The 25,381-nt window shown below is 36.1% G+C and overlaps 3 protein-coding genes across 12 annotated transcripts; 2 read left to right on the plus strand and 1 right to left on the minus strand.

Moving 5' to 3' along the window:
- The first annotated feature begins 22 nt into the window (after positions 1-22).
- Positions 23-6,445, plus strand: LOC147555680 (protein STRUBBELIG-RECEPTOR FAMILY 3-like). Of its 5 annotated transcripts, none has more exons than XM_086663349.1 (16): positions 23-371; positions 891-976; positions 1,188-1,317; positions 1,422-1,493; positions 1,798-1,863; positions 2,020-2,091; positions 2,296-2,367; positions 2,454-2,522; positions 2,695-2,760; positions 3,237-3,574; positions 3,686-4,014; positions 4,139-4,410; positions 4,563-4,701; positions 5,084-5,217; positions 5,367-5,523; positions 6,009-6,445. In XM_086663349.1, exons 1-16 carry the CDS (start codon positions 298-300, stop codon positions 6,093-6,095), a joined length of 2,163 nt encoding a protein of 720 aa, XP_086519475.1. In that variant the 5' UTR covers positions 23-297; the 3' UTR covers positions 6,096-6,445. The 5 variants fall into 5 exon arrangements, with proteins under 5 accessions (XP_086519475.1, XP_086519477.1, XP_086519476.1 ...); XM_086663351.1 differs by having other exon boundaries at positions 47-371; positions 786-976; XM_086663350.1 differs by having other exon boundaries at positions 60-371; positions 786-976; positions 3,677-4,014.
- Positions 6,446-8,349: 1,904 nt separating this feature from the next.
- Positions 8,350-18,684, plus strand: LOC147555681 (katanin p80 WD40 repeat-containing subunit B1 homolog KTN80.3-like). Of its 6 annotated transcripts, XR_015234949.1 has the most exons (20): positions 8,350-8,796; positions 8,985-9,115; positions 10,423-10,540; positions 10,910-11,136; positions 11,283-11,385; positions 12,071-12,141; positions 12,751-12,825; positions 12,916-13,059; positions 13,289-13,379; positions 13,701-14,552; positions 14,685-14,741; positions 14,828-14,967; positions 15,504-16,190; positions 16,885-16,959; positions 17,061-17,173; positions 17,417-17,533; positions 17,631-17,699; positions 18,181-18,330; positions 18,419-18,473; positions 18,643-18,684. XR_015234949.1 is itself a non-coding variant. In XM_086663347.1 (18 exons), the coding sequence occupies exons 1-18, from the start codon at positions 8,772-8,774 to the stop codon at positions 18,239-18,241; spliced, it is 3,156 nt and encodes a 1,051-aa protein (XP_086519473.1). In that variant the 5' UTR covers positions 8,350-8,771; the 3' UTR covers positions 18,242-18,345. The 6 variants fall into 6 exon arrangements, 1 of the variants encoding a protein (XP_086519473.1); XR_015234948.1 differs by having other exon boundaries at positions 18,419-18,684; XR_015234950.1 differs by having other exon boundaries at positions 8,356-8,796; positions 13,701-14,543; positions 18,419-18,684.
- A 1,739-nt stretch (positions 18,685-20,423) lies between these two features.
- Positions 20,424-23,559, minus strand: LOC147555682 (protein ULTRAPETALA 1-like). The gene is made up of 3 exons (XM_086663353.1): positions 22,922-23,559; positions 21,294-21,618; positions 20,424-20,881 (listed from the first exon to the last, which is right to left on the minus strand). The coding sequence occupies exons 1-3, from the start codon at positions 23,157-23,159 to the stop codon at positions 20,707-20,709; spliced, it is 738 nt and encodes a 245-aa protein (XP_086519479.1). The 5' UTR covers positions 23,160-23,559; the 3' UTR covers positions 20,424-20,706.
- Positions 23,560-25,381: the final 1,822 nt, after the last annotated feature.

Genomic DNA, 25,381 nt, shown 5'->3' on the forward strand with positions numbered 1-25,381 from the left:
AATTATGAATATTTTTAAGAGTAATCTAGAAGATTTTTAACTAAATAATGGATCTTTTTGTACACAATCAAACCTTCTAAAATACATGGAAAGAAATAAGTAACATAAAATCTTTGAAAGATACACCATAACTACTAAAAATCCAAAATCAAGAGGTTCTAATTTTAGGTAGTGAGATTGGGGAACCAAAACTAAGCAAGTAAGCAAGCCGTTGAAAGACATGACGGCTTTGTCTCTCTCTCAGTCTCTCTCTAATATAAGGGAGTTTTATAATACTCTCTAATAATAGAGTTTTGAATGTTTGATTTAGTGGGAAAGAAAGAGCTTAAACTTGCTTTCCCGTTGTTCACTAACCTTTTTCTTCAACTGCGGTACCGCCCTTTTTCTCTCTCTCTACTTTCTCTCTCTATATACTGTAACGTTAAAGCTTTTCATCTTAGGGTTCCGACTCTCTTTGATTTCTTCTTTCGAACTTTCATCAAGTCTAAAGTCAAATTTGAACATTCACTCTACTTTTTTTCACAACTTGATCGAAATTACATGTTAAGTTTTTCCAAATATTTTTGATTTTGAAGAGATAATCGTGCTAGAAACCCTTTAAAATCTCTCTCACTAGAATTCAATCCTTTCTATTATTTTTTTGATTGAAAAGATATGCATTCAATTTTACATTTCTGATAATATTTTTGATTTGTCATGTTATGTTTTCTTGTTTCTTTTGAATTATATTATTAGGTAATTGAGATGTCTAATTCATTCAGTAATTACTACTTTTCCTTTTTCAGATTTGAGTGGATTTCACCTAGTATTACATTTTAGAAACAAACTAGCCTCTAAGTGATTGCTCTCAGATTAAGTAGGGCAAAATTATAATCTATGGGTTACTTCAGCTGGAAGATGTATGCAAGGGTTTTGATGGGTTTCATGGTGATTTCTACTATATCCTTGTCCCATGGATATACTTACTCGGGAGACGGTAAAATTCGTTTATTATCTTTCGGTTTAAGTTACTTTTCCAAATTTATCAACAAATGTTACCCTTTTTAGTTGATTTCACTATTCTTAGTGCTTTGATTCCAGTATGTCTCCCTACTGGAGAGACCCGAGTTTGAATTTTACCGTTTCGAACGAAAAAGTGATTACTAGAGTATTTTGGTTGAGGTTGATTTCTTTTTTCTTTGGTTCAGTGTTTGCAATTAATAGCTTATATGCTTCGTTGGGATATCCTCCACTTCCTGGATGGATTCCGAATGGAGGAGATCCATGTTTAGAAGCTTGGCAAGGTGTTGAATGTGTCAACTCGAATATTACTGCAATGTACGTTCATTGTTTCAAAACACCTTCTAGTTTTTTGTGTTCGTCACTGAATCTTATTGTTTTCAGCTCTACTAATATTTTATATATATATATCTTCTTGACAGAATCCTCAATGGTGCAAATTTAGGAGGAGAGTTGGGGGTTGACCTGGAGTACTTCTCTTCAATTATAACAATGTAACTTGTGCAACTTCAATCTTTTTGTTCTTGCTTGTTATTCTTCTTTGTATGTTTGATTGAAAGATGGACCTGTTCATAAAAGGACCATTAACTCAATACTACTAAGCTATGAACTACAGTAGAGAAGACTAGATAAGTTAGTTTGCGCAAGCTGTTTGTTGTTTTAATTGCCAAACAGGAGGGGGCACAAAAGTTGTTTCTTCCCTCCTAATCAGATACTGCCTTCCGGAAGTGATTACGGATCTCAATTAGTTTGAATATGTCTCATTTGATGACCTCATGTTTTCTTGATGTGCGGCAGAAATCTGAGCGAAAATCACATCGGTGGGGGTATTCCGATCAATCTACCCGTCACGTTAAGGATCTTGTATGTTTCTATCTCCATTATTCTCGTAAACTTCCTATAGTAAAGTACATTTTAAGCAGTTTTTATGTTTTCTGTCTGTAATTTGGACATGTAAATGTTGTTGTCTTAAAGTACACCGTCTCATAAAGAAAATGCGGTTTTTTTGACTCATATCAGGCTTCTTTCAGCAAACCAGTTTGTGGGAAGCATCCCTAGTTCTTTATCCGCATTAGGCCAATTAACAGATATGTAAGATTTTTTGCTTCTCATTTGTGCTCTTACCAAATCTATCATTTGTTTGTAATCTTGGATTTAATTGTTTGTGTTCCTCAGATCACTTAATAACAACCTTACAAGTATCTTAAATCTTTAAGCATTCCCTGATTAGTTGGTATTTCTATATTTATTGTATCTGTTTTTAAGAGTTTTTGAAAGTATCGTTCCCTCGTGCAGGGATCTCTCGAGTAACAACTTGAGTGGGCAACTACCTTCCTCTTTTGGAAACTTATCTGCACTGACCTCCTTGTGAGTTAATTTTCTTACTATATGAGGATAAAAAAATCCTGGAACTTTCTTTATATAAACTTACACAACCCGATTATGCCTAACAGACACCTGCAGAACAATCAGATCTCTGGGACTCTCGACGCTCTACAAGATCTTCCCCTTCTGACAGAATTGTAATCTCATGTACCCCTTTTCTATTTTTGATCTTAAAGATTTGCTGTTATAAATGATTTACTCATTGGTATCTCTACTTTTGAAATTCCTTACTCACAGGTCGCTTTTTTTCTTTCTTCACGTGGATTTCTTCTTCTTCTTTTTTAACTTCGATTACATTCTTTTGTACAGGAATATAGCGAATAACCTGTTTTCTGGTCCTATACCCGAGAAGTTGCTGAGAATTCCTATTTTCATGTGAGTCAGAGAGAACAAACTTCAACTTATCCTTTTGTCGTAAGACTATAATACAGGGGTCTTTTGGACCATTATGCACTGATAATGGTAGGTTTTGATATGTTCACCATGTCAATCTTGTGTTGAGATATCACATGTAGACATGGGTATCTTGGTCATCTACGAACTTAATATTTTTCCATCCTGCAAATGTTCTGTACGTTAACTCGTAGTAGTTACCGACGGACAAAAAACTAGTATTAGTTTAAGGACAACAGAAAACAGTCGGATACCCAGTTGTTTGGTTTTAGATATATAATGTCCCTGATCTTCTTCTGTCATTTAGACATAGATGCGCCTATTGCTATCAGCTAGCCTCTACGCCTTTTAGATTTTATTACTTCATTCCCAACTTCGCAAAAGCTTGTAAGTATCTTAATAATTTTACTATCTTATATATATATATACCTCGGCTAATAGTTGGATTTATTGTGCAGAAAGGATGGAAACCCATTCAACGCTACTGTTACTCCATCACCCTCAATCCTTCCCCTACCCCCGTTTCCATCAGCGGAACCACCTTTTATTGCACATGGAGGACCAACATATGGGCCCCGTGGTCCAGATTCAGGAAAAAGAACAACTAGAAAGGTCATCTGGATTGGCGTCGCGTTGTTCTTAGTAGTAGTAGCAGTAGGACTTACAATTTTTATGTTGTGTTGTTGCAAACAAAAAAAAGAGTCAGAGGAAATTTCCAACTGGCCTAAAGCGTACAGAGATGCTAAAGAGAAACATAAGGACTATTTTTTTGGATCGAATAATGAAACAGAAACAGGTAGAATAATCTGAATATGTTATCTAGTCTTTAAGCTATTTTATTTTCTTAAAAGATCCTTTTGTCATATATTTATTTTAAAGATTTTGTCGTCATTTTCAGTGGAGCCAGTTGTGAGCTCAATTGGTGCAGTTTCAAAGCAAAACAACGAACAGGAGACAGATAGCAATAAAACGGAAACACTTACAAGGAGAACGGAAGAGCATGAGATAGATATGGATTTAGTACCCCCTCCTTTCGTTGAGAAACTCCATGTACAACCAAATGTACAAGAAATTACCAGCAGGCCTCCTGTTGTCAAAACTCTAAATCCCCCTGTTTCTGTGAGGTCTTTCACTATTTCATCTCTTCAACAATACACAAACAGCTTTTCTCAAGAAAATTTTGTTGGACAAGGCATGATTGGCAGTGTTTATAGAGCAGAGCTTCCTGATGGAAAGGTTTGTAGTATAAGTGATGTAATGAAACAGTCATATAGCAGCTAGGGTTTCTATCCATTACATATATCTATACAATTACTGCTAACACTAACTTTTGCTCCTTCAATTTGTTGTTCTTCTTTAGGTATTGGCGGTCAAGAAACTGGACAATGTGATTTCTGAAGTGCAGAGTGACAACCAGTTTCTTGAACTGGTGTCAAGTGTCTATAAACTGCGACATTCTAATGTTGTTGAGCTTGTGGGTTACTGTGGCGAACATGGACAACGACTCCTTATCTATGACTACTGTAGTAACGGGACGCTTTATGATGCACTCCACTCTGACGATGAAAGCAATAAAAGATTATCCTGGAATGCCCGTATTAGAATATCCCTTGGGGCCGCTAAAGCACTAGAGTAAGTATCTCCTCTATCTTCTTCATTTCTGTATACTATGGTTACGTAGCTATTAGGTGATCCGAATATTGATTAACAGTACCTTGTCAGATAACACTACCCATCAAAATGGTTATGAGGGTTCCGTTTTGACAAATTTTCTTTTGGTGAAGGTATCTGCATGAGGTTTGCCAACCACCTGTTGTTCACCATAATTTCAAATCCGTCAATGTTCTACTTGATGATGAAGACACTGTACGTGTCTCTGATTGCGGTTTGGCTCCTTTAGTTTCATCCGGTTCTGTGAGTCAGGTAAATCAATACCATAAGTTTTTTTATTTAGTTCTGCATATTTTGGGTCATAGGGTGGAAAGGGAGGCAGTTATCTTCCTTCACTATTTATTTCCCACATTTTATCCTCCATCTATTAAACCAATGTATAAATCTCTTACAGATATTGACCTGATTCTCATCTGATTTGTTAACTGAACATCCACAGAGATATGATATTGATAATACAGTTAGGAAATGAGGATTGTTCAGCTCGGTCATGAGCAGAATTTAGTAAATATTGGCTGCTAAGTCTGATCTTTGGTCTCATCTAAAATTGAGAAGAATCCCGTGATCTGCCCTTAATCTTAATTTTTTGTTCTCAAATTACGCCTGGTTAGCTGATACTGTATCTATGTTTCAGCTACCAGAACAACTATCAGATTATGGTTATAGTGCTCCTGAATTTGAGATGGGAAGTTATACTTACCAGAGCGATATTTTCAGCTTCGGAGTTGTAATGTTGGAACTACTCACAGGGCGAAAGTCTTATGACAGGTAATTACGTAGTTGCGAAACCATACGCAATGGAATCATGGTTGTAAAACAGGCAGGAGAACCATTTTGCAACCAAATTCCTTGTTTTCATTAGTTTCCTCCATTTCTCATCATACGAATTATCAACTCTGCTCGGAAAACATTTATAGGTCACGTCCTCGTGGGGAGCAATTCTTGGTGAGATGGGCAATCCCCCAGCTTCATGATTTTGATGCACTCTGGAGGATGGTTGATCCTTCTCTTAATGGAGATTTTCCTGCCAAATCTCTGTCGCATTTTGCAGACATTATATCACTTTGTGTTCAGGTAAATATATACCCTCCGCCTTATCTTTTCTGTACTTCGTGTTTAGTTTCAGCAGCCTTCTACGCAAATTGGCAATACGATCCTTCTTCACATCCATTTAAAAGACCCTAAGATTTTCTCCATTTTCGAAGAACATTATTTAATTATATCAGGAATCAGGTAATTTCGATGTCGTGAGGCCATGAACAACTTGATTATTGATTATAAGTACCTAACGACAAATGGAATTTATCTGTTTCAGTAGATAGTCTAAATCTATTCATCTTGACATTGTTTCTCGAAACATGAAGCACGTATGTATGATTATGGAATGGTGGGTGGGCGAGATCATTCTAACTATGTGGTTTTATAATCATAATATCCTATTCCTGATATCGAATTACTATGTATATAAGTATACATCTAAAAACTAGATGGGTAACAAGTCTATGCAGTTCTACTCTTTTTTCATCTTAACTCAAATAACCGTTGTGTATATTTTGCAGTCAGAGCCGGAGTTCCGTCCTCCTATGTCTGAAATTGTCGAAAACCTAGTGAACATGATACAGAGAGAACCATTGAACTACAGTTAAAGTGAAGACTAGTTCGTTCGGTTATAAACTATCCAAATTGAAAATGGTGAACTCATCCAAGGTTTTGATCTGCTAATCGTTAAAGATTCTAACCTGAAACAATCTTTCTAGGAAGGCTTCATTTGTAAACCTAGAATATCATTTGACTCCTTCAGTTCTTGCCTCTGCCAAAAGAGTTGCAGGTAAATTATTCATACTCATATAGCAAAGATTAGTTCATGTCACATAAATAAATGCATTCTTCTAATTATTTATTATCACTTAAGATTAATTTTTAATTGAATTATCTGATTGCTTGATATATAGTGGTGGGACTATATATAATGTTCTTTCCTTCGATACGTCCAAAATAATTTGTGGGTTCTCCTTATTCGTTGGACTACCATTTGTCCTTGTTTAACTGAAATATGAATAACCTAAGGTATCTTGGTAGTTCATATCTTGTTCCAGATAACCTTGTATTCTACTTGGTCCAAATCATTTGGTGCATCACCATTTATCTATCTTTTGCCTTTGAGGAAGCAAGGACAAAGATAGTTGTGTGGTGATGAAATATTTGATATTTCAAAGGAAGTCGTGTGGTATAGGTGTAAACAAGTTATACATCTCGATCGCTATGTTATCCAATGCAATACGCAGAAGGTATACACGTTCACGCTATGCATTTTACAAGCAAAAGAGTTAAATATGTTATTTTCGATGTTAACTTTGATTGTGTTCGTTAATATTTAGTCGAGAATTTAGAGTGAAGGTAGGAAACGATAGTACCAACTACCAAGTAGGTAATTCAATTATTAAACAAAATAGAAATGACAAAATAGATGTCAACAATTGGTTGCCCAAGTGGTCCAATGTGCTGACATATACTCCAAAGGTCCCTGGAGGTCTCAGGTTCGATCTTCAGAGAAGATCTCTGGATTATCGTAGATAATCCATCTTTCATGTATCAATGCCATAGTTTAGTTGGCGCCCGTTCTTTGTAAGAGTTTGTATTCGGCAGTAATCCATCTTTGATGTATCAATGCCAATGTAATGACTATCGTAGATCGTAGTCAATTTCCAAAAAAAAAAAATTATAATTTTCCTGTGAATATATTGTATATTGTGTATGTACATGAGTTATTCGTGTATGAATTTCATTTTGTTTTTGTGGTCCGACTAAGCAAATATATACAGGTTATGAGAAACGACCCTAGACTTTGAGAAAATAAATTTTTGCTAACAATTCTTCGTTGGAATGGTAAGAAGTTTAATCTTCTACCTTTAGAGGTCAAGGGTTGGAACCACGTTGACAGTTCAGAAAAAAAAAAAGTAAAAAAAAAAACTGTACAGGCAGGTCAAACAAACTATTGTGAATTCGACAGTAAACTTAAATGACAAGAACATGTTGTGATACTCAATTAGAAAAAGAAAATGATCGAGGTGAAATGCAATTGTTATAAGTTTGTTGTGTTCTCTAGGAATGAAAATAGCCATAACCTAAAAAAATGGCGCTGCTTTAGGAAAAGTAACAAAAGAATTTGGTGCAAAATACTTTTCCCACCATCGTTTTTTTCAATGTCCGCAAGGACCATTGCCGAACTGCCATTATTGAGATCCTTGTAACAGATTTAGGGGTGGGAATTGGTCCGGACAGGCGGAAAACAGATACGAACTCAACCAGTCCGGGCAGAACGGGCACAAGTCCTAAGTGTCCACTCGGACTTCCGGACAAAACGGAGAGACATTTCGGATTTTTCTCTAACAAAGTGTCCGTCCATGACCGTTTTGATAGTCGGGTAAACCGGGTATCGGTCGAGCACCGGTCACTAATGACCAAATAAAGAATTTTTTATTCGAAATTAAAACTATTTAGTAGTTAAATACAACTTTCTAATTAAACTTCCACTTTTACAATTCTAAAAAGCAATTGAATACAAAATTAAGAAATAATCATTAAGATTTCTCATGGATTACGATCGATTATATTCTTCTTCTCATGTATTAGAATCGGTGTATTGTGAATTCTTGGATTACTAATGAGATATTGAGATTTTGGAGGAGAGAGAGACTAGAGAAGTAGAGACGCGAAGACAAGATTAAGAAAAGTGATTTCTAGGATTATATATTTTTAATACACAAAAAAAATTTCTAATCTACCCGTAATGGAGATTGGTGACGTGGACCCATTCCAACTCCACGTTAGGTATGCCTACTCATATGGTCCACGTTTTCTCTCCCTTACCTGAAAAAGAAAACATCGTTCGTCCCCCCTGATTTTCTGGGCCATTGGATTTTGGTCGGCAGTCTCTGCGGGGCATTTTCGTCCAACAAGAAATATAACCAGAATACGTAGAACACTGATATTTGGCCTCCTCACTCAAGCACTGAACTTCCTCTGTCCTATTATCCTTTCTCTCTCTCTAAATTCCCAAAAAACTATCTCTTCCTTCCTTCTTCTCTTTCTCTCTCTAGAAAATTGTTTCTCTATCTAAAAATGTGAATCTCAGCAAACTGAATCCGATTCTTCACTTGGAAATGTTGAATCGTTGTTCTTCCCTCTGAAAGACTATAACTCCAATTCTTACGAAATTAAAGCTTCGAATTCCGATTTACGATAGATTTGGCCAGTTATTTCACTTCTCTCAAGATGATTAATGAGAAGATCAGTTGAAGTATTTCAGAATTGTACTTTGAATGGAGAAACGAGGTTATAAGTTACGTATCCTTTTTTTTATTGATTCTTAATCTCTGATAGTTAATGCTGGTTTCAATAAGCTGAAAATTTTGGTGAAATTTTTGTCTAGGGTTAGGATTTTGATTATACTGTTTAATTTCTTAGCTTATATTATTATTATTATTCTCTTTAGTTATTTGAACTACTTGATTTTGCTTAACTTAAATTATTAGAGGAATTTGTAGCTCATTCATCAAATGTCAACTGTTTAAGCATAGGAAAGAAAACAGGTAGTCTTTTTGTAACTGGTGGAGAAGATCATAAGGTGAATCTATGGACGATTGGGAAATCAAGTTCCTTGCTGGTAAGTTTTAACTCTAGACCTTCCTTGTGCTATTATGGCATTGATTTCGGATGTTCTTCCTTAGTTGTGATTTTCTTTTCTTTTCGTCTCGTCTATGTCTGTTCACATGAATAAATATCAAATATCTAAATTCCACGATTGATATAATCATGTCATCGGATAATAGGATGATTCTACAGAATAGGCTAGTTTCCATGGTTTGATTGCAACTTTATTTCCATGGAAGTGTGGGTTCGTTAATTAAAATTGTGTTACACAACTACTTCGCAGTTGGTTGTGCATCCACTTCGAAAACCAAAGGTCACATAATTGATACTTGTGGGGGTCGAAGCCCATCGTTTATTGATTGTGTTACAATGTGTATAAATAAGGTAAAGGCATGAAAGTATAGGATTTCAATCCCCTGAGGCCCTGAGGGTGTCCTTAAGGGTCTTTTTATGGCGTTGAGGGCCCAAAATATTGTAATAATGACAGTTACAGTTCTTATTCAAGTCAAGATGTATTTTCATATTATATATTCATGATGTATCCATGTAATAAATGTAATGACTGTTGTTGAAGTCCTATTTCATACGGAAAAAAAAAACTTGAAACTGTGACAAAAAGTGTGGTTTTTAAACATTTTCATGGAATACACTTCTTTGCTTCCCCACGGAATCACTTATGCCGAACTCGTACAAATGACCACTGCCGAAATCGTACAAATGAACACGCTTTCGTGGAATATATTTTAAAAACGTATAAACACGCACATTAATATTGCTAGTTCAAACCATAAAACCTACTCCATTGCATGTCTACGACTAGCATAGCATGAAAAGAGGAAGATATCTTTTGGGGAATCTCTTGTTTTAGAATTTAATCAAAAAAATTTAACTAAAAATCCATTTTGACCTTGGCGATGGAGTTGGTATTCTGCCTCCACCTTGAAATGCCGACTTCTTTTAACACGAGATGCACTAGTTTGATCGTGGGGTGACGGACTGCCTCGGTGTATCATTTTTCTTTCATTCTTGTTTCTTTTTTTGGTACAGTAAGGCAAACCGGTCTTGAATATCACTTGGAATATAATGTATACATTTCAATTAGGTTTAATCTGGATGTTTAATAATTATTGGCCACTTATAAGTCTAGGTAGATGGCAATTTTTACATCAAAATCATTCTATGGTGTTGGAATGTTATACGTTTTTTATTAGTAGATATACTTGTGTTGTAGGACAACATGGTATATATGTGGCAGATAAGTTTCTAGCTCCAGCATCTCATTCTGTAGAAAGTCCGCTTACTTCCTTTCTGAATATGCAGAGCCTGTCCGGTCACACGAGTTCTGTCGAAACTGTAACTTTTGACTCAACTGAGGGTTTAATTCTTTCTGGAGCTTCTACTGGTGCAATCAAGCTTTGGGACTTGGATGAGGGAAAGAGTGAGTTAGATTATTCACTACATAAATATATACACACGTGACACGTCCACTCACATATATAGTAATGGTGTCACACCCATTGCTTATTTCATTTGACTGAAATACATGAGAGTTTTTTCCTGCTTAAACTCTCGGAGACATGTTTTGTTGAGTTCCCACTTGTAAGAAAGACTTTAAAGTGTGAGCTACTACGCAGTGAGGAAATATTTTAATCCTGGGTCTGATTCGGTCCAGCAATCTAGCAGCTCATCTAATTCTTAGTTCTTTTTTATACCATTTGACCCTTCACATACATATAGTTCACTACAGGATGAGTTATTGTTAGAAAAATCTAATTAGATTATTTTTATTGCCCTTGTTGGTGTGTAGCTATACGCAGTCTAACAGGACATAGATTGAATTGCACTGCTGTTGAATTCCATCCTTTTGGGGAGTTCTTCGCCTCTGGATCTTCTGATGCTAATCTTAAGTTATGGGATATCAGAAAAAAGGGATGTCTTCATACATACAAGGGCCATACTGAAGGAATTAACGCCATTAAATTCACTCCTGATGGTCGCTGGGTTGTTTCTGGTGGAGCAGATAATGTCGTTAAGGTAGTACTGGAGCTTGGCTTCAGCGTAATCAATTGTATTAGTATTTCTTCAGAAACAGAAAATGCTATCAATTACACTATCACTATACGTATTTCACTACTAGGTCGATGCAGCATTCCCTCTGACTCTTTTTTGAAGCTATGCAGATATGGGACCTAACAGCTGGAAAACTTCTGCACGAGTTTAAGTTTCACGTGGGGCATATTCGTTGCATAGATTTCCATCCCATGGAGTTCCTTCTAGCCACAGGTTTTTTTACATCTCCTTTGTGTGAAAATTCTCTTCATCCGTATATTTAATTGCTGTAACGACCACAAATTTTTCACCAGAGCATGTGATCCTTGTTCTGTAAAGACAAATACAGAGCTACTCTTCTATCAGCAAAATTGCGAAGTCTGGAATTTCTTGGTTTTTGTGTGTAATGTGTTAGGGGTAAACATTACAGAAGTTTCGCTTTAGGCTAAAACTCCTCACTTCCTCCACATGGATGGGATGCCTAAAATCTGATCTAAAGCTCAGATTGGCTTACAATTGCCTCTTCAAAGTGTTTTATCTTTTATGTTTGTCATGTAATCATATTAGGTTCTGCTTGTATCTCTGATATTTTTTTTTTGAAATATATCTCTGGTATTTTTGTTATGGCCTAAATAATGCTTAGATTATGTTCTCATGTTGACTATGGAAATGCAATCACAGCAATCCTTAAGGCTTAAACCTACAACTATTTCCAATCACACGACTCACATCCTTACTGCCGAACTAATATGATTTAGCTACAAAGTGGTTCGTTTTCTAGAACGTAAGCAGGCATCAAGGCAAAAAACAAAAGAAGCATAATTTGATATGGCTGCGAGTACTCGGAGAAGTTTATGTCATTCCAAGCTCAACTTCAGTATATACTTTAGCACATTTGAAATTGAAACCTTGTCTACAGGGTCAGCAGACAGAACTGTGAAATTTTGGGATCTAGAAACCTTTGAATTGATTGGATCTGCCGGACCTGAGGTATGTATCTGTGTTGTTTCTGTGTTCCTTCTCAATGAATAGATAATTACTTTTTCTTGCTGGATTTGATTTGATTTTTTAGATTTTGATGATTGTTGCAGTTTCTGTGTCGACAGTTGAAATATTGATCAAAATGGTCAGATTAATGCATTAAAAAAAAAAACTAAATACACCTGCAGTCAGATTTGAGTGTGAAAACTAGGTTGTGGGGTTCTTTGCATGGCTGAACATCAAAAGAAAAATAAAACGTAAATAATCCCCACGCCAATCATATTGAAGACTTGTAAACAAAATAAGTTCCATAACCAACGTGAGTTTGTGCATATTATCATTTACCATCTCAGGATGTTTATCTAAAACTAGTAGTTAACATGATCAAAGCCATTATGTGTTTATACTACACTTTAGACCCATTTAGTTCATGAATGTTACCGTACCCTTGGTTAAACTCCTACTATCTACTTAACCTTTCTACTATGGCCGCAATAACCTGCTAGATGCAGTAAGGCTCCTAACTTGGCAAGGTGGCAACATAATTTAATTACTTCATGTATGAGTGCATTTAAAATTTCTTCTACATCGTTACTTATTCATTTCTACCCTTTTCAGGCTACTGGAATAAACTCAATGACTTTCCACCCAGATGGGAGAACCCTGTTTTGCGGATTGGATGATTGTCTTAAGGTATGGATGTCTACCATCATAGAACTGCTGTGAAATTATTGTGAGACAGTAAGTGATGCGAAATGTTTTACGGTTTTTTTTACACCCTAGATTTTCTCTTGGGAGCCTATAAAGTGTCATGATGCTGTTGATATGGGGTGGTCTACATTGGGTGACCTGAGTATTCGTGACGATAAGCTCTTGGCATGTGCTTACGATCGAAACTGTGTTCAAGTGTGGGTTTCAGATATTACGGTAACTCATTTTTTCTTCTCCGTGCCATAATATTGGCTGTCCATCCCTTTTAAGAAAAACATACATTATTGTTCATTTACTGAGACATGTAGCTTTATCCTTAGTACTCAACTACTTGATTTCATATTTTCCATTTTTTATTGTTAACTTTGCCTTCCAAAATTGGAGTCTCTTCAGTCAATGTCATTATGGAGAAGAAAGCTAATTTTTGGGCATAAATTCTCTGTAGAAACTCGAGAGCAAAACAAAGCCCACTACAAAGTCACGACCTGATCTTCATGAATGCGGAACTACAGATATTAGAAATATATATGTGGATAGTAAGGCATCTCCTCTTAATGTCTCATTTCCTTTAATCAGTCTTCCATTTTAATGTAGCCAGTTGGACAATCCACTTGTGTTTTTTTTTCTTCTTTGAAAACAATGTTGTTCCTAGAATATTTTTGTGTTTTGCATCATATAGATGATTTTGGCTATTGTCTCCAGCTCTGCTAGATTAATGGTAATGTTTCAAGAAAATGTCTAAAACTTAGGTATTAGAAGCACCTAGATGGAGCAATCTTTGTGTTAACTCGTACAGATAATGTTTAACCTCGTATGATCATAACTTTTTTCCTTCTTATGTGTTGCTTTATGTGAAGCCGGTGACGTAGGAAAGGTTCCCACTGAAAGAGTTAATTCAGTTGATTCTCCAAAGGTGGTTCGCAGGTTGGATACTTTTGAACTTTTCAATCCATCAACTACGAAGACAACTCCTAAATCAGGCCCACATGAGAGAACTATGAGCAATATAACAAGTAGACCTTTTACTCCGCCAACTCCTAAATCAGATCGACATGAGAGAACTACAAGCAATATAACAAGTAGACCTTTTACTCCACCAACTCCTAAATCAGATCGACATGAGAGAACTATAAGCAATATAACAAGTAGACCTTTTACTCCGCCGGCCATTGTTTCTAAAAGCACTGCTAAAAATTTAGTGAATTCGAAAAGAGAATCTGTAAGCAATACAAACAGCAGCGCTGGTACACGGCTTGAACCAAGTCACATGCGAAGATCATCAAGTTTTGGAACCTTCAATACATCGAATCTGAAGGCAAATTTTGGATCAGAGCAGCATGAGAGGGCAACTAGGCCTTTTACTCCACCTGTAACTGTACGCAGAAGCAACGCTGACAGTACAATCAATGCTAGAAGAGAATCTATCATCACTGAGAGAAGCAGTCCTGGTATGAAACGTGAGACAAGTCATGCGTCGAGGCTATCACATAGTAAATCTGAAACAAAGTTGTCAATTGCAACTGAATCTGGAACTTTTAGCAGCAAACGTGGTCCAGATAGTCCGGAGGAACCAAAATTCCATTTTAGCTTTCTGACAATAAATGAACCTAGAAGAATCAACGAGGAGGACAATCACTTCAAGAGTGACACAGAAAAGTTTGGAAAAACTCCATCACCAGATGAACCCTTGAGCTCAAGCTGTGAGAATGGTTAAGTTTGTTACCATTTTGTCTTACATAAATGTTAGTTAGGTGCATTCCTAGCATCTGATTCTGGTCTTATTGATATTTATGTAGTTTTGACTTTGTATCTGTGTTTTTCCCTTTTTGATCTTTCTGCAGGTATGGAGGTGCAAAAGTGCAGTGCAGTGGAAAGCTCCGTAAAAATTGTTAGTGGAGGTTTGTGGTATATTTGATAATTTTGATGTAATTATCATAACTCAGTATTTGATGGATAGAACTTGAACCCTCCGTCTCCTTTTCAGTTTTGGCAGTTGAGCCAGGAAGGACGCGATCTCTTGTTCAGAGATGGGAGAGGAGGGAAATATGTCATGATAGAGAAGCTCCGTCTACTAATGCAGTTTGTGATATGATTCGTGAGACCAATAGACTACCTGCCACAGTGGTAAGCCAATTTTTGCCTAGTTTCGCTTGTATTAGTTAAGAAGTTGTTCTTATATTAATATGATATTCTCGATCTCTTATATTTTCCTTTTCTGCAAATATTTTATCTCCAAAACTGATAAAAAGCTGTCATATTTCTAAAAATTGCTTCTATCTTCTAAAGGCTGTTGTTGTAGTCAGCTAAACAGTTTACTTAAGCACTGGTATGCATCATTATGTGCATGCTTATCGGCATTTCATAAAATTCAAAACGTTAAATATGGAAGGAACTAGTTTATCGGCATTTAATCTTGTAATATTTATAACGGGAATCACAACTTCTTTAATGTCCAACAAGGTTTCATAAAATTTCTTCTCATAGAAGCTTATTTGCTTAATTCTTTTGAAGTGGCATTTTTTTATAATCTATATATTCAGCTGCTAAAGCAATACCTCCACCTTTACCATTACGCAATATTGGGCTTGGTACAAATTTAATTTTGTCTCATGCTCGCTTTACAAGGAAGCGGTCAATAAAAATTTTATGGTCCTTGTTAGGAGCTGAAAGATCAACCTCCAATTTCTGAAATCGAGGAAACAGGCCACATCACGAGGGAAAGGGACGGACCAGGTCATGTGGAGGCATCAAGTCATATGATAAGAGAAAAGGAGGCAATAAATCATATTATAAGAGAAAGTGCGGCATCATGTCATACAAAAACAGAAAGAGAGGCATCAGGACATATTAAAAATGAAAGGGAGACAGTGAAACATACTGAAAAAGAACAGGATATATCAAGACTTACCAGAAAACAGAGAGAGATATCAAATCTTACTGAAAAAGAGAAAGAGGTAACAGAACTTCTTGGAAAAGAAAGCCAGAGAACAAGACTTGCCGAAAAAGAAAGAGAGATATCAAATGTTGTCACAAGAGAAAGGGAGGCATCGAGACTCATAGAAAAAGAAAGAGAGGAGTCAAGACTTATGAAAATAAAAAGGGAGCCATCGGGACTCATTGAAATAGAAGAGGAGACGTCTGGACTCTTTGAAAGTGAAATAGAGGTGTCAAGACTCATCGGAAGTGGAAGAGAGGCAGAACAACTTACCAAAATAGGATATACATCGGACGGTAGTGAAAAGGAAAGAGAGGCTTCCGGTACAAATGACCAAGATATTATTAAAGCTCTAATGCAAAATCATGACACATTTTTAAGTGGTCTCCGATCCCGTCTTACAAAATTACAGGTATGAAGTCTTGAACCATCCTTGTGCACAGAGTAAATAATCTCTTATGCCTAGGTATATATAACATCAGTTGGCCTGTCTTGGTTTTTCCAAGTCGTAGTAATATTTCATTATCCATGTGATAAGTTTACGAAATCATACAATTATAATTTCTATGCACAGTGACCTTCACAAAATGACACACCCGTGCAACAAGAGATTATTTGCCAAACAAGATAAGCTTCTCATTCAAATACAATCGCTGTAACTTTCTCAATGATAAATTTCTGATTGATTAGGTTAGGTATGACTAAATAGAAAACAGGAAAGAACTATATATGGAGCTGAAAGATGAGTGCCCCAGGATAGAAAACAGCCCGTATAAGATGATGGTTTGGAGTTGGTGAAATGTAGGATAGCGAACATGCAGTACATGTTGATGATTAGAGTTCGTCCTCAAAAAAAAAATGATGATAATCAGAGTTGACAAATTGATTGGTTTTTGTTAGGATTCTGTTATATTATTTTGCATTTTCATATTCGGGAATTTTCTTTCTGTTAAGTCTTTAATCAATAGAGATGACCATAGATGAGGAGAGATGACTAAAATGGTTTGTATAAGTAAACTTTTATTTGTTAAAGGTTTGCATTCACATATTACTTGTAAGTATTTCTTAAATTGGAAGAGAGTACTAGGTCTGACAAGATTCTGCAGGTGGTGAAGCACTTTTGGCTACGGAATGACATCAAAGGTGGCATTAATGCCGTGGGGAAGATGCCTGATCACTGTGTATGTGTACTTTTCAAGTAATTGATTTCATGCTTGTTTGTCTTTGATTTTGTTTTATGTCTATCCGTTGTTCTTTTGTGAATGATCAACTACTTTTGCAGGTCAAAGCTGATGTTGCTACCGTTGTTGTGGAAAAGACGGAAATGGTTACCCTAGATCTATTCACTTGCTTGCTCCCCTTGTTTATGGGCTTACTCAATAGCGATATAGACAGGTACTGTTGTTAAACACCATTTCTGGCTCTCAACACCAAAACCTTATATTGGGACCTACAAGATGCTGAACCGCCGGTTACCTGTCATGTACGGGAGTTTGGACACTAATTCTATTACTCTTTCTGTAATAATGATCAAAAGACAAAAGAAACTATAAGCAAATAATTTATGATAGGTTTGAACTTTTACGGTGTAATCTTGTAATTTACCGCCTTGATGCAACCTAAACTGTAAATGCACAGGCACACAAGTGTCTCGCTGGAAATGCTACTGAAGCTTGTAGCGATATTTGGACCTGTAATTCGGTCAGCCATATCAGCTTCTCCATCTGTACGGATTGATCTTCAGGCAGACCGAAGGTATTTTCTTAATGTTCTAGCTAATTTTCTCTGTTTGGTTCGTCGAAGATTAATATGATTGTTGATTAAATTCTCACTTCTATCGCTCCATCAACAGGCGTGAAATTTGCAATCAGTGCTTTGTGCAGTTGCAGAAAATCAAGCTACTCCTTCCTTCAGTTATAAGGTCAGGAAACAATCGGACTATACCTTTCAAATTGTAGTTCTTGACGACGTTCCTCTGTCACGAGACTGACAACTAACTAGCTGACTTGAGATACTATCTTTAAGTTGACTTCGAATAGTGATCCAACTATGGACACAGAGGTAGAAGACATCGTATTGAGATAGTAAAAGTACATACTTCTTTGGTTTTACTGTGTAGTAAATCAACTTTTCTGATTCTTATGTCATTAGCACTTCCCTGTGTTCGAGTCTAACCTAATTTAACTTGGAGTCAAAAGAAATTGTTCTTGGAACGATAAGTATATAGCCAGTAACGTGTCTGTCTCTCCCCGTACCCATGTTATCCTTTCTCACTCTCCACATAATGAGAACGAAAGTTATCGACCACCCTTCTGGTTCTGCCTCGAAGATGTGGGTTCATTCTTAAACCATTCTCTAATATGTGTTTCCTGATCTGTCAAACCTTTGTTATTCTGGTGCAGGAGAGGCGGTTCACTGGCGAAAGGTGCTCAGGAATTGAATCTAGTTCTTCAAGAGTTATAAAAACATTAATATTCTCCAAAATTCTTCGTAATCCTCACGAGATAAATAGTAGCTAGCTCTTATGTACAAAACTTTGAGCTTTCCACCCAGTATGCACTTAATCTTCTTGTACTGCATTTTGATTTCATGCTTGCATTTTGAGCCATGATTTTGACAATCTTTTTTTGAAATTGGCAGGTGAAGCTTGAATAAATAAGTAGCTCCTTCTGTTGCTATTGTAGCTGTTTCAGAGGTCAGACTGTCAATTCTATATCTCAATATTTATTTTTTTTTCTTTTTGTTTTGCCATTTCACATTTACCTTTATAAATTTATTTATTTTCGCGCAAGATCTTGCTCTCCTGATGTAAATTGTTGTATTCATTACAAATGTAGTCGTAAAGAAAATTTTTGGATTTGTAGACGGATTCTCCTAAAGGAAGACAACATTTTTATTTGAGCTAATATAACCAACTCAGCCCTCAGAACATGACCAACTCGCTGGCAGTTTTTGGTAGCCACAAGGGAATTTTAACAACAAACAATTGGTTTTGTTTTGTGGTTTATACTTTATTATGGTGGTGGTGGTGGTGGTGGTGGTGGTGGCGGCGGTGATGGTGGACGGTGACAATAGAGATGAAAATTTGTTTGTAGGGCCCGCTCGATCATTAGGAGGCCCAAGCAGAGTTTAAATTGGGATCTATGAGGGAAAAAACTCAAAGGTGGTTTCAAGAGGACTTGAATTCTACACATACTACTCAATTTCTACTCATTTTCGATTTAAAATATAATTATTTCTTCCAAAATAGCCCCTCCATCATTTAGGGTTTGTGATTTTAAAGTTTCAAAGATTAGATCCCCTGGTGCTGGTGGCGAGTTTAGATAAAAAAGAATGAGATTTTAAAGATTATCTCAACTACAGAGACTTGAACAATTTATCCCAGAAAAGAGAGCAATTAGAGATGAGGGAAAATGTAGTTACGATTTTAATTTATGGACGGTAGATGAAGTAAAGATTATCCCAATTTCAGAGGCTTCAATGATTTATCAGGCAAAAAACACTTTAAGAGAACTAAACTACTAAAGTTCGCGATACCAACATATTTAGGGGGGCCAATAAAATTATCCTTATGCTTACCCATTGGGCACATGACGGTACATGACACTAACAAACACTGGCCCACTGGACCAGTTTGGCACAACCTAGCCTGGGACAGGGTCTATTGGGCCTGACATTGTGGGCAGTACAAAACCTGCATGGGAAACTTTTTATTAGGTGCAGTCGACCTATGGTCGTATGAGCTGGGAGATCAAAGACTCCAACCAGAGGGCATTCATGACTATCACACTACGGTAATTCTCATTCTGCATATAATTGTCCTGGACCTTTGTCGGGTTCTTCATGTTTCAAGAAATGATTGAAGCAAAGTTTTACGAAAATTTGCTTTTTGGGGTTAGAGGATCCTGCTGTGAAGACCGAAAACCCATCCGAGAAAGCTAGTTGAAATTTAGTTTAACACTGGATTTGTTATCTAACGTCTGCCTCCATGAAAAAAAAACCTATTGAAGTGGTGGTTTCTTTAAGTACAAACTAAATCAACTATTCAATCAAATGATATTGAGCATGGATATTGAGCATGTTTCCAACCTCTTGTCATGAAACAGGAAGAGTATTTCCACTAAAATCTATTCGTTAGTTGGGGGAAGAATCCAAGGTGAAATTTGTATCGTCGAAGGCTTCAGAAGTGTATTACATCAAAATACATCTGCAAGAGGACTTCACTACCTCTATGTATCATGTATGAGCAACACAAAGCATTATTTGGTTGAGATATACAAACTACACAAGTTCTCTCAGATGAAAACTTAGAATAGGCATGTTTGTTCAGATCATGGACTAGAGAAAAATGGTCGGAGTTGAGAATTCAAATCTCAGTTTTCTTCCATTTCTATTTCTTTCTTTCTGCTCGTAGGTTTATAACAACACTTCGATGATTGTGGCAGAGAAAAATATCCATCAGATTTGATTGTTTTTAGTCATTTCAAGATGACAAAACAAGAAAAGATACCACCAACAGCATATAAGAATTTCTAGCAGTTTTCTTCCATTTCTATTTCTTCCTTTCTGCTCAACTACATAGGTTTATAACAACACTTGGATGATTGTGTCAGAGAAAATTATAACAGCATATAAGAATTTCAGGTTGAGTTTCTAAATTTGTTGTTTTTGAATCATGTTAATCATGCATTTAAATGAACATCCAAACATTCATCAGGTGAAGAAAGTAAACTAACAATAATATTAGTCCTAAGTTCAGAAGAGCCTTTCGGGCAAACAAAATCTGTATTTCGGGCCTGGGGGGTAAAGATGATCAAAGGATGGATATGCTCAAAGCTCTTGGCATATAAGGATGGGCAAAAATGCCGAGCAAGACTCATACGAAAAAAACGACGATGTACCTTGTCTAATAGTAGTATCTTGATAATTTAAGGTTTTGCATTCCTAGTGAAATCGATGCAAGTCTGGCAATTGCAGTCAGAGAATCGGCAAATGTCACACCCGAAGCAAACACAAGAAGTGCAACCCCTACATGTTGGAGCACGAGAACAACCTCTGTATACTTTCCGACTTGCTCGTTCTTCGTCATCGTCACACGTTATTCTGAAAAATAGGACGCCAAGATCAGTACTTTGTTCATATATGAAAATCGAAGAAAGTGAAAATACCAGAGATGAGAAAACACTGAATTCATCAAAAATTAACGAAAAATTGCTATTTGTAATGACAAACTCATTTTCTTATCAACTACTTTTCGAATCAGAGTTCAGGAAGGAAAGCATGGTCTTCTGTATGTAGCTTATTCATTTCAGAATTGATTCTCCGACCAATCACAAAACAATATTCTGCGAGAATAGGTACTTTGAGATATGACAACCGAATAGAAATCAATATACAATGATATTCAATTTGACTTTCCGAAGACTTAACAACTCATAAAATTGTTCGACGGATAATAAATTCTAAACGACCGCCCAAGTGCAAGATCTTATTTGGTTTAGATTGAGGAACTTACTTGTCAAACGGAAGGTCCGAACATTTCCAGTTAGGGTCATTCAATGCATCATGGTGAACTCGGCATTCTTCTTTGGACCTAAGTCGGAATCTGCGTGTTTTGTTACAGCTACTACAGCAAACAAACTCATCACGATGACAAAGTCGTCCGTTGTTGGATCTGTTAGACCCATTAGCACCTTTTAACGCTTTGTTGTAGTATTTGAGTAGTACAGTCTTTGCTAGAGGAACTTTCTCCCCTTCAAGAATGACCCAAACATTATTTTTCCATTTCTTTGCAGTTTCTCGTCCAGAATGTTTCTCAAAAGCAGCAGGCGTCATTTTATCTAGCATCACCATTACCGTTTATCCATTAAAAATTGCAAGATAATATTTATAAGATCAATAAACCAAAAGAAAAATAGAATCAAAGAGAAATGTAAGAATTATAATTTACCATATATTGCAACATAAATAGATGTTATGAAATCTAATTCTATCAGTACTCGATGCAGAAAAACAAGAAAGAAGAACGAAAAAGTAATTATATATTTCTATCTACCCTTTACAGCATATTTACATCAATCTGGATAGAATGCCAGGCCACTTGGTATTCAGCCGGCAAGTGGCCGGGCAGAAGGTCATTTATCGGATCAACAACCAGTACAAGTTACTCCTAGACAAGATCATCCAATGTCGGAGGCGACTCACATAATTGGATAATCTACACAAATCAAAAATACAAATCCTTCGTGTGAATCATGCCCAAGGTTCAGTTAATGTCCCAACTCTAGCTATGTTGGATTATAGTTGTTACAGTTTCTTAAACACTAAACAGTAAAAGTGTTTATAAATTATAACCATAGTATTGCCATGATCAAGTTTCAAATGCAATCAAATTTCTAAATCCGCGATTAACGGGCAAATATACATCTTTCTCTTCCAAAATCCTTAAACCATAGGTCCTTCTGCGAAATCCATCATCACAAATTCACAACTAGAAAGAAAACAAATCTCCTCGAAAACTATATACTGTCCTATTACTAGCACATGGATTAATTCCTCTCACTTGCAAAACAAAGTTTACCTAATATGAACAGAAGTAAGAAAGAAATAAATGCCCAGAGTAGTAACTAATGAACTTAACCAAGAAAAAACCCACAAGTACAACTTCATTCCTTGTGTTCATGGCTCCCACTCTCCATTGACATCAAGACAGAACAAGAAGAAGAAAAGATGAAGTCTTTTCAATCAATATATCACTCATGGTCCATGAAAAAACCATATAACTTGAGCCAAAGCTAATATCATTCAAACTATAAAAACTAAGTTTTGTTCATAAAATTGAAAGATAAGAGCTAACTTATTGGGATATAGATACATAAAATTAATAGTAAACAAACAAAAACAAGATAACCCATTTCATAAAACATCACAAAAAACCATCTAAAAATTAGTAAAACAAGTTCTGGATAATGTGGTCTCTGAGAGCATCTCTGAATTTGAAGACTTACTAACAGACTAGTACTACTAGTGCAAAGAAGAAACATGCATTTTGGAGCAAAAGATATGATGATGAACTACAAGATTGATAGTAGTTGAAGAAAGTGAGAAGCTTTTTCAGAGAGAGAAAGAGAGATGAAAACTGACCCTCCTGACAACCAGGGGTGCATTCACAACTGATCTCGAGATCACCATTACTAAAAACCCTAAGCTTCCCAACTGCATCTCCATATCTATGACTAGTACAACCACACGTAACCTCAATATGATCATTTCTTTTCTTTAACCCACTTATATCTTTCAACTCTTCATCACTGAAAATGATAATACATGATGATGATGAATCTCTCTCTAAACTACCACCACCACCACCACCACCCTCCATTTCTCTCTCTAGATTTCTGTCTGTAGATTTGTTAAATGAGGTTTAGAGAGAAAACCCACAAAAACCCATCAACAAAAACGCATCAAAAACAAGTTTTCATCTCAAATCTGGGGGAAGAAAGAAACACGGGAAAATGGTGAATGAACTAGAGAGAGAGAGAGAGAAAGAGGGAGGAGATAAATAAAAAACGACCCTTTTTGTATGCGAAGTTTTCTAATAAAACCCCTAGAAAATAGAGAAAACCCATCATCGTCATCATAAAAACGAGAATCTCGACAACAACGCATCTCCCCTCCGAGGGATCTGGTGGCGGAAAAAACGTGGAGAGAGATATAGAGACAGAGAGATGATAAAGAGGAGAGAGAGAGAGAAAGGGTAAAAATGTGAAAGATGAAAAGGCTAGTTGGAAAGTCGACTTTGCTAGCTAGCAAAAACTACTAGAGGAGCATGACAACAAAAATGGAAGATTAGTAGAGAGAGAAAGAGAGGCGGGAAAGGGACCACGACGAGGTTGTTTTGGTGTATAAAGATACTAGTATAGTACTATTGCTCTCCACTTGTGACCAAAACACAAAATGGGAGGTTGTGATTGACCCCCACTTTTATGTGGATATTAGGATTACGGGTTCGTTCTTTTTTTAAATTTGATTTACACCCTCACGTAGACGGAAAATGTTAATTTTTAGGAATTAAATGTCAGTTGTATGAATCACACAAATCTAGATAAAAATATCTTTACGTATGATTTTGACATTGACCTTCACTTTTATATTGATATTAGAGGACTACATTCCTATTTTCTTTAACTTTTAATTTATACCCCACGTGAACGGAAAACATTAACTTATAGGTAAATGATGGTCGTGGGTATCACACATGTGAATCGGGACAAAAATGCCCTTATTTACATTTTAATTCTCATCTCAATACCTTCTTCTTTATTGTGCCATTAATCAACATCATCAACCACAAATAACTATTCTCTTCATCGACTGCCACCACCATCATCATTATCGTCTTCATTTTCTCCGACCTACGCAACCATCACCACAATTTTAATCTTCACAGACTGCGTGCACTAATTTTTTTGATAATGAATCTTATAATCTTCATCATCTCCAAGTTCATCGTTATTAGCACTACATAGACAATGATTTTGCGAAATTTTGTGAAAAGAGGTATCAACAACTTTTACATCCCAAAATGGAGTCACCTCTTTTCAAAAACATGGACCAGAATGAGCTTGTCTTGAAATTATGGCGATCTTCGGCTATTACTACCACCACCATTATCATCTTCTTAATCAACTCTCAAAATTGATTTCTTTTATCAGCAACCAAAGAAGGCATACAACTTTGGTCACTAACTAAAACCCCTAAGGCTGATGCTAGTGGCTTGTGAAGATAAAGATTGTGTTGGTGGCTTGTAGGGGTGGTGGGAGTCGATGAAAGTGAATGGTTGTAAGTGGTTGATGAAGTTGATTAATCGAATAAAGAAGAAGAAGAAGAAAGCAGAAGAAAGAAGAAGAAGAAGGTATTGAGAAGGAAATAAAATGTAAACAAGGGTATATTTGTCATGATTCACATGTATGATTCGCACAACTGAAATTAAAAAGTTTTTAAAAACGGGGGTATAGTCCTAATATCGATATAAAAGTGGGGGGTCAATGTCAAAATCATACATAAGGGCATTTTTGTCCTGGTTCACATGTGTGATTCGCACAACTTACATTTAAGTAGAAGTTAACGTTTTTCGTACACGTGCGGGTGTAAATCAAAAGTTAAAAAACACAGGGGTGCAGTCTTAATATCGATATAAAAATGGGGGTCAACTGATATCCCTTATCGGGTATTGGCTTATTGGATACGAATTCGGATACACTAATATCCGATAAATATTTGTACCCGAAAGTAATATATAAAAATAATAAAAATGTAAATTTTATTAATAATTTATATAATAAAACAGAAGGGAAAAACGCTGACTGGGACAAACATTTTTTTTTATAAAGGATATTATTTAGATACCCTTTCCAAAATTTAAAATATAGTCCTTAGAAATAAAGTAATTTATTTAAAAAAAAAATAACTGTGTCCTTCTTGGAAATAAAATAACTAATTTAACAAAAAAGGAAACAAAAGAAACTGGAAGGGTTACTAAAAAAAATTGAAATCCCTCTCAATATAACTAATTTAAGAAAAAAAAACAATAAAAAAAAACAA

Source organism: Eschscholzia californica, unplaced genomic scaffold (genome assembly GCF_041429995.1).
Source record: "Eschscholzia californica isolate CP2 unplaced genomic scaffold, dmEscCali1.0.p SCAF_2, whole genome shotgun sequence".
In the NCBI taxonomy this organism is placed as follows: domain Eukaryota; kingdom Viridiplantae; phylum Streptophyta; class Magnoliopsida; order Ranunculales; family Papaveraceae; genus Eschscholzia; species Eschscholzia californica.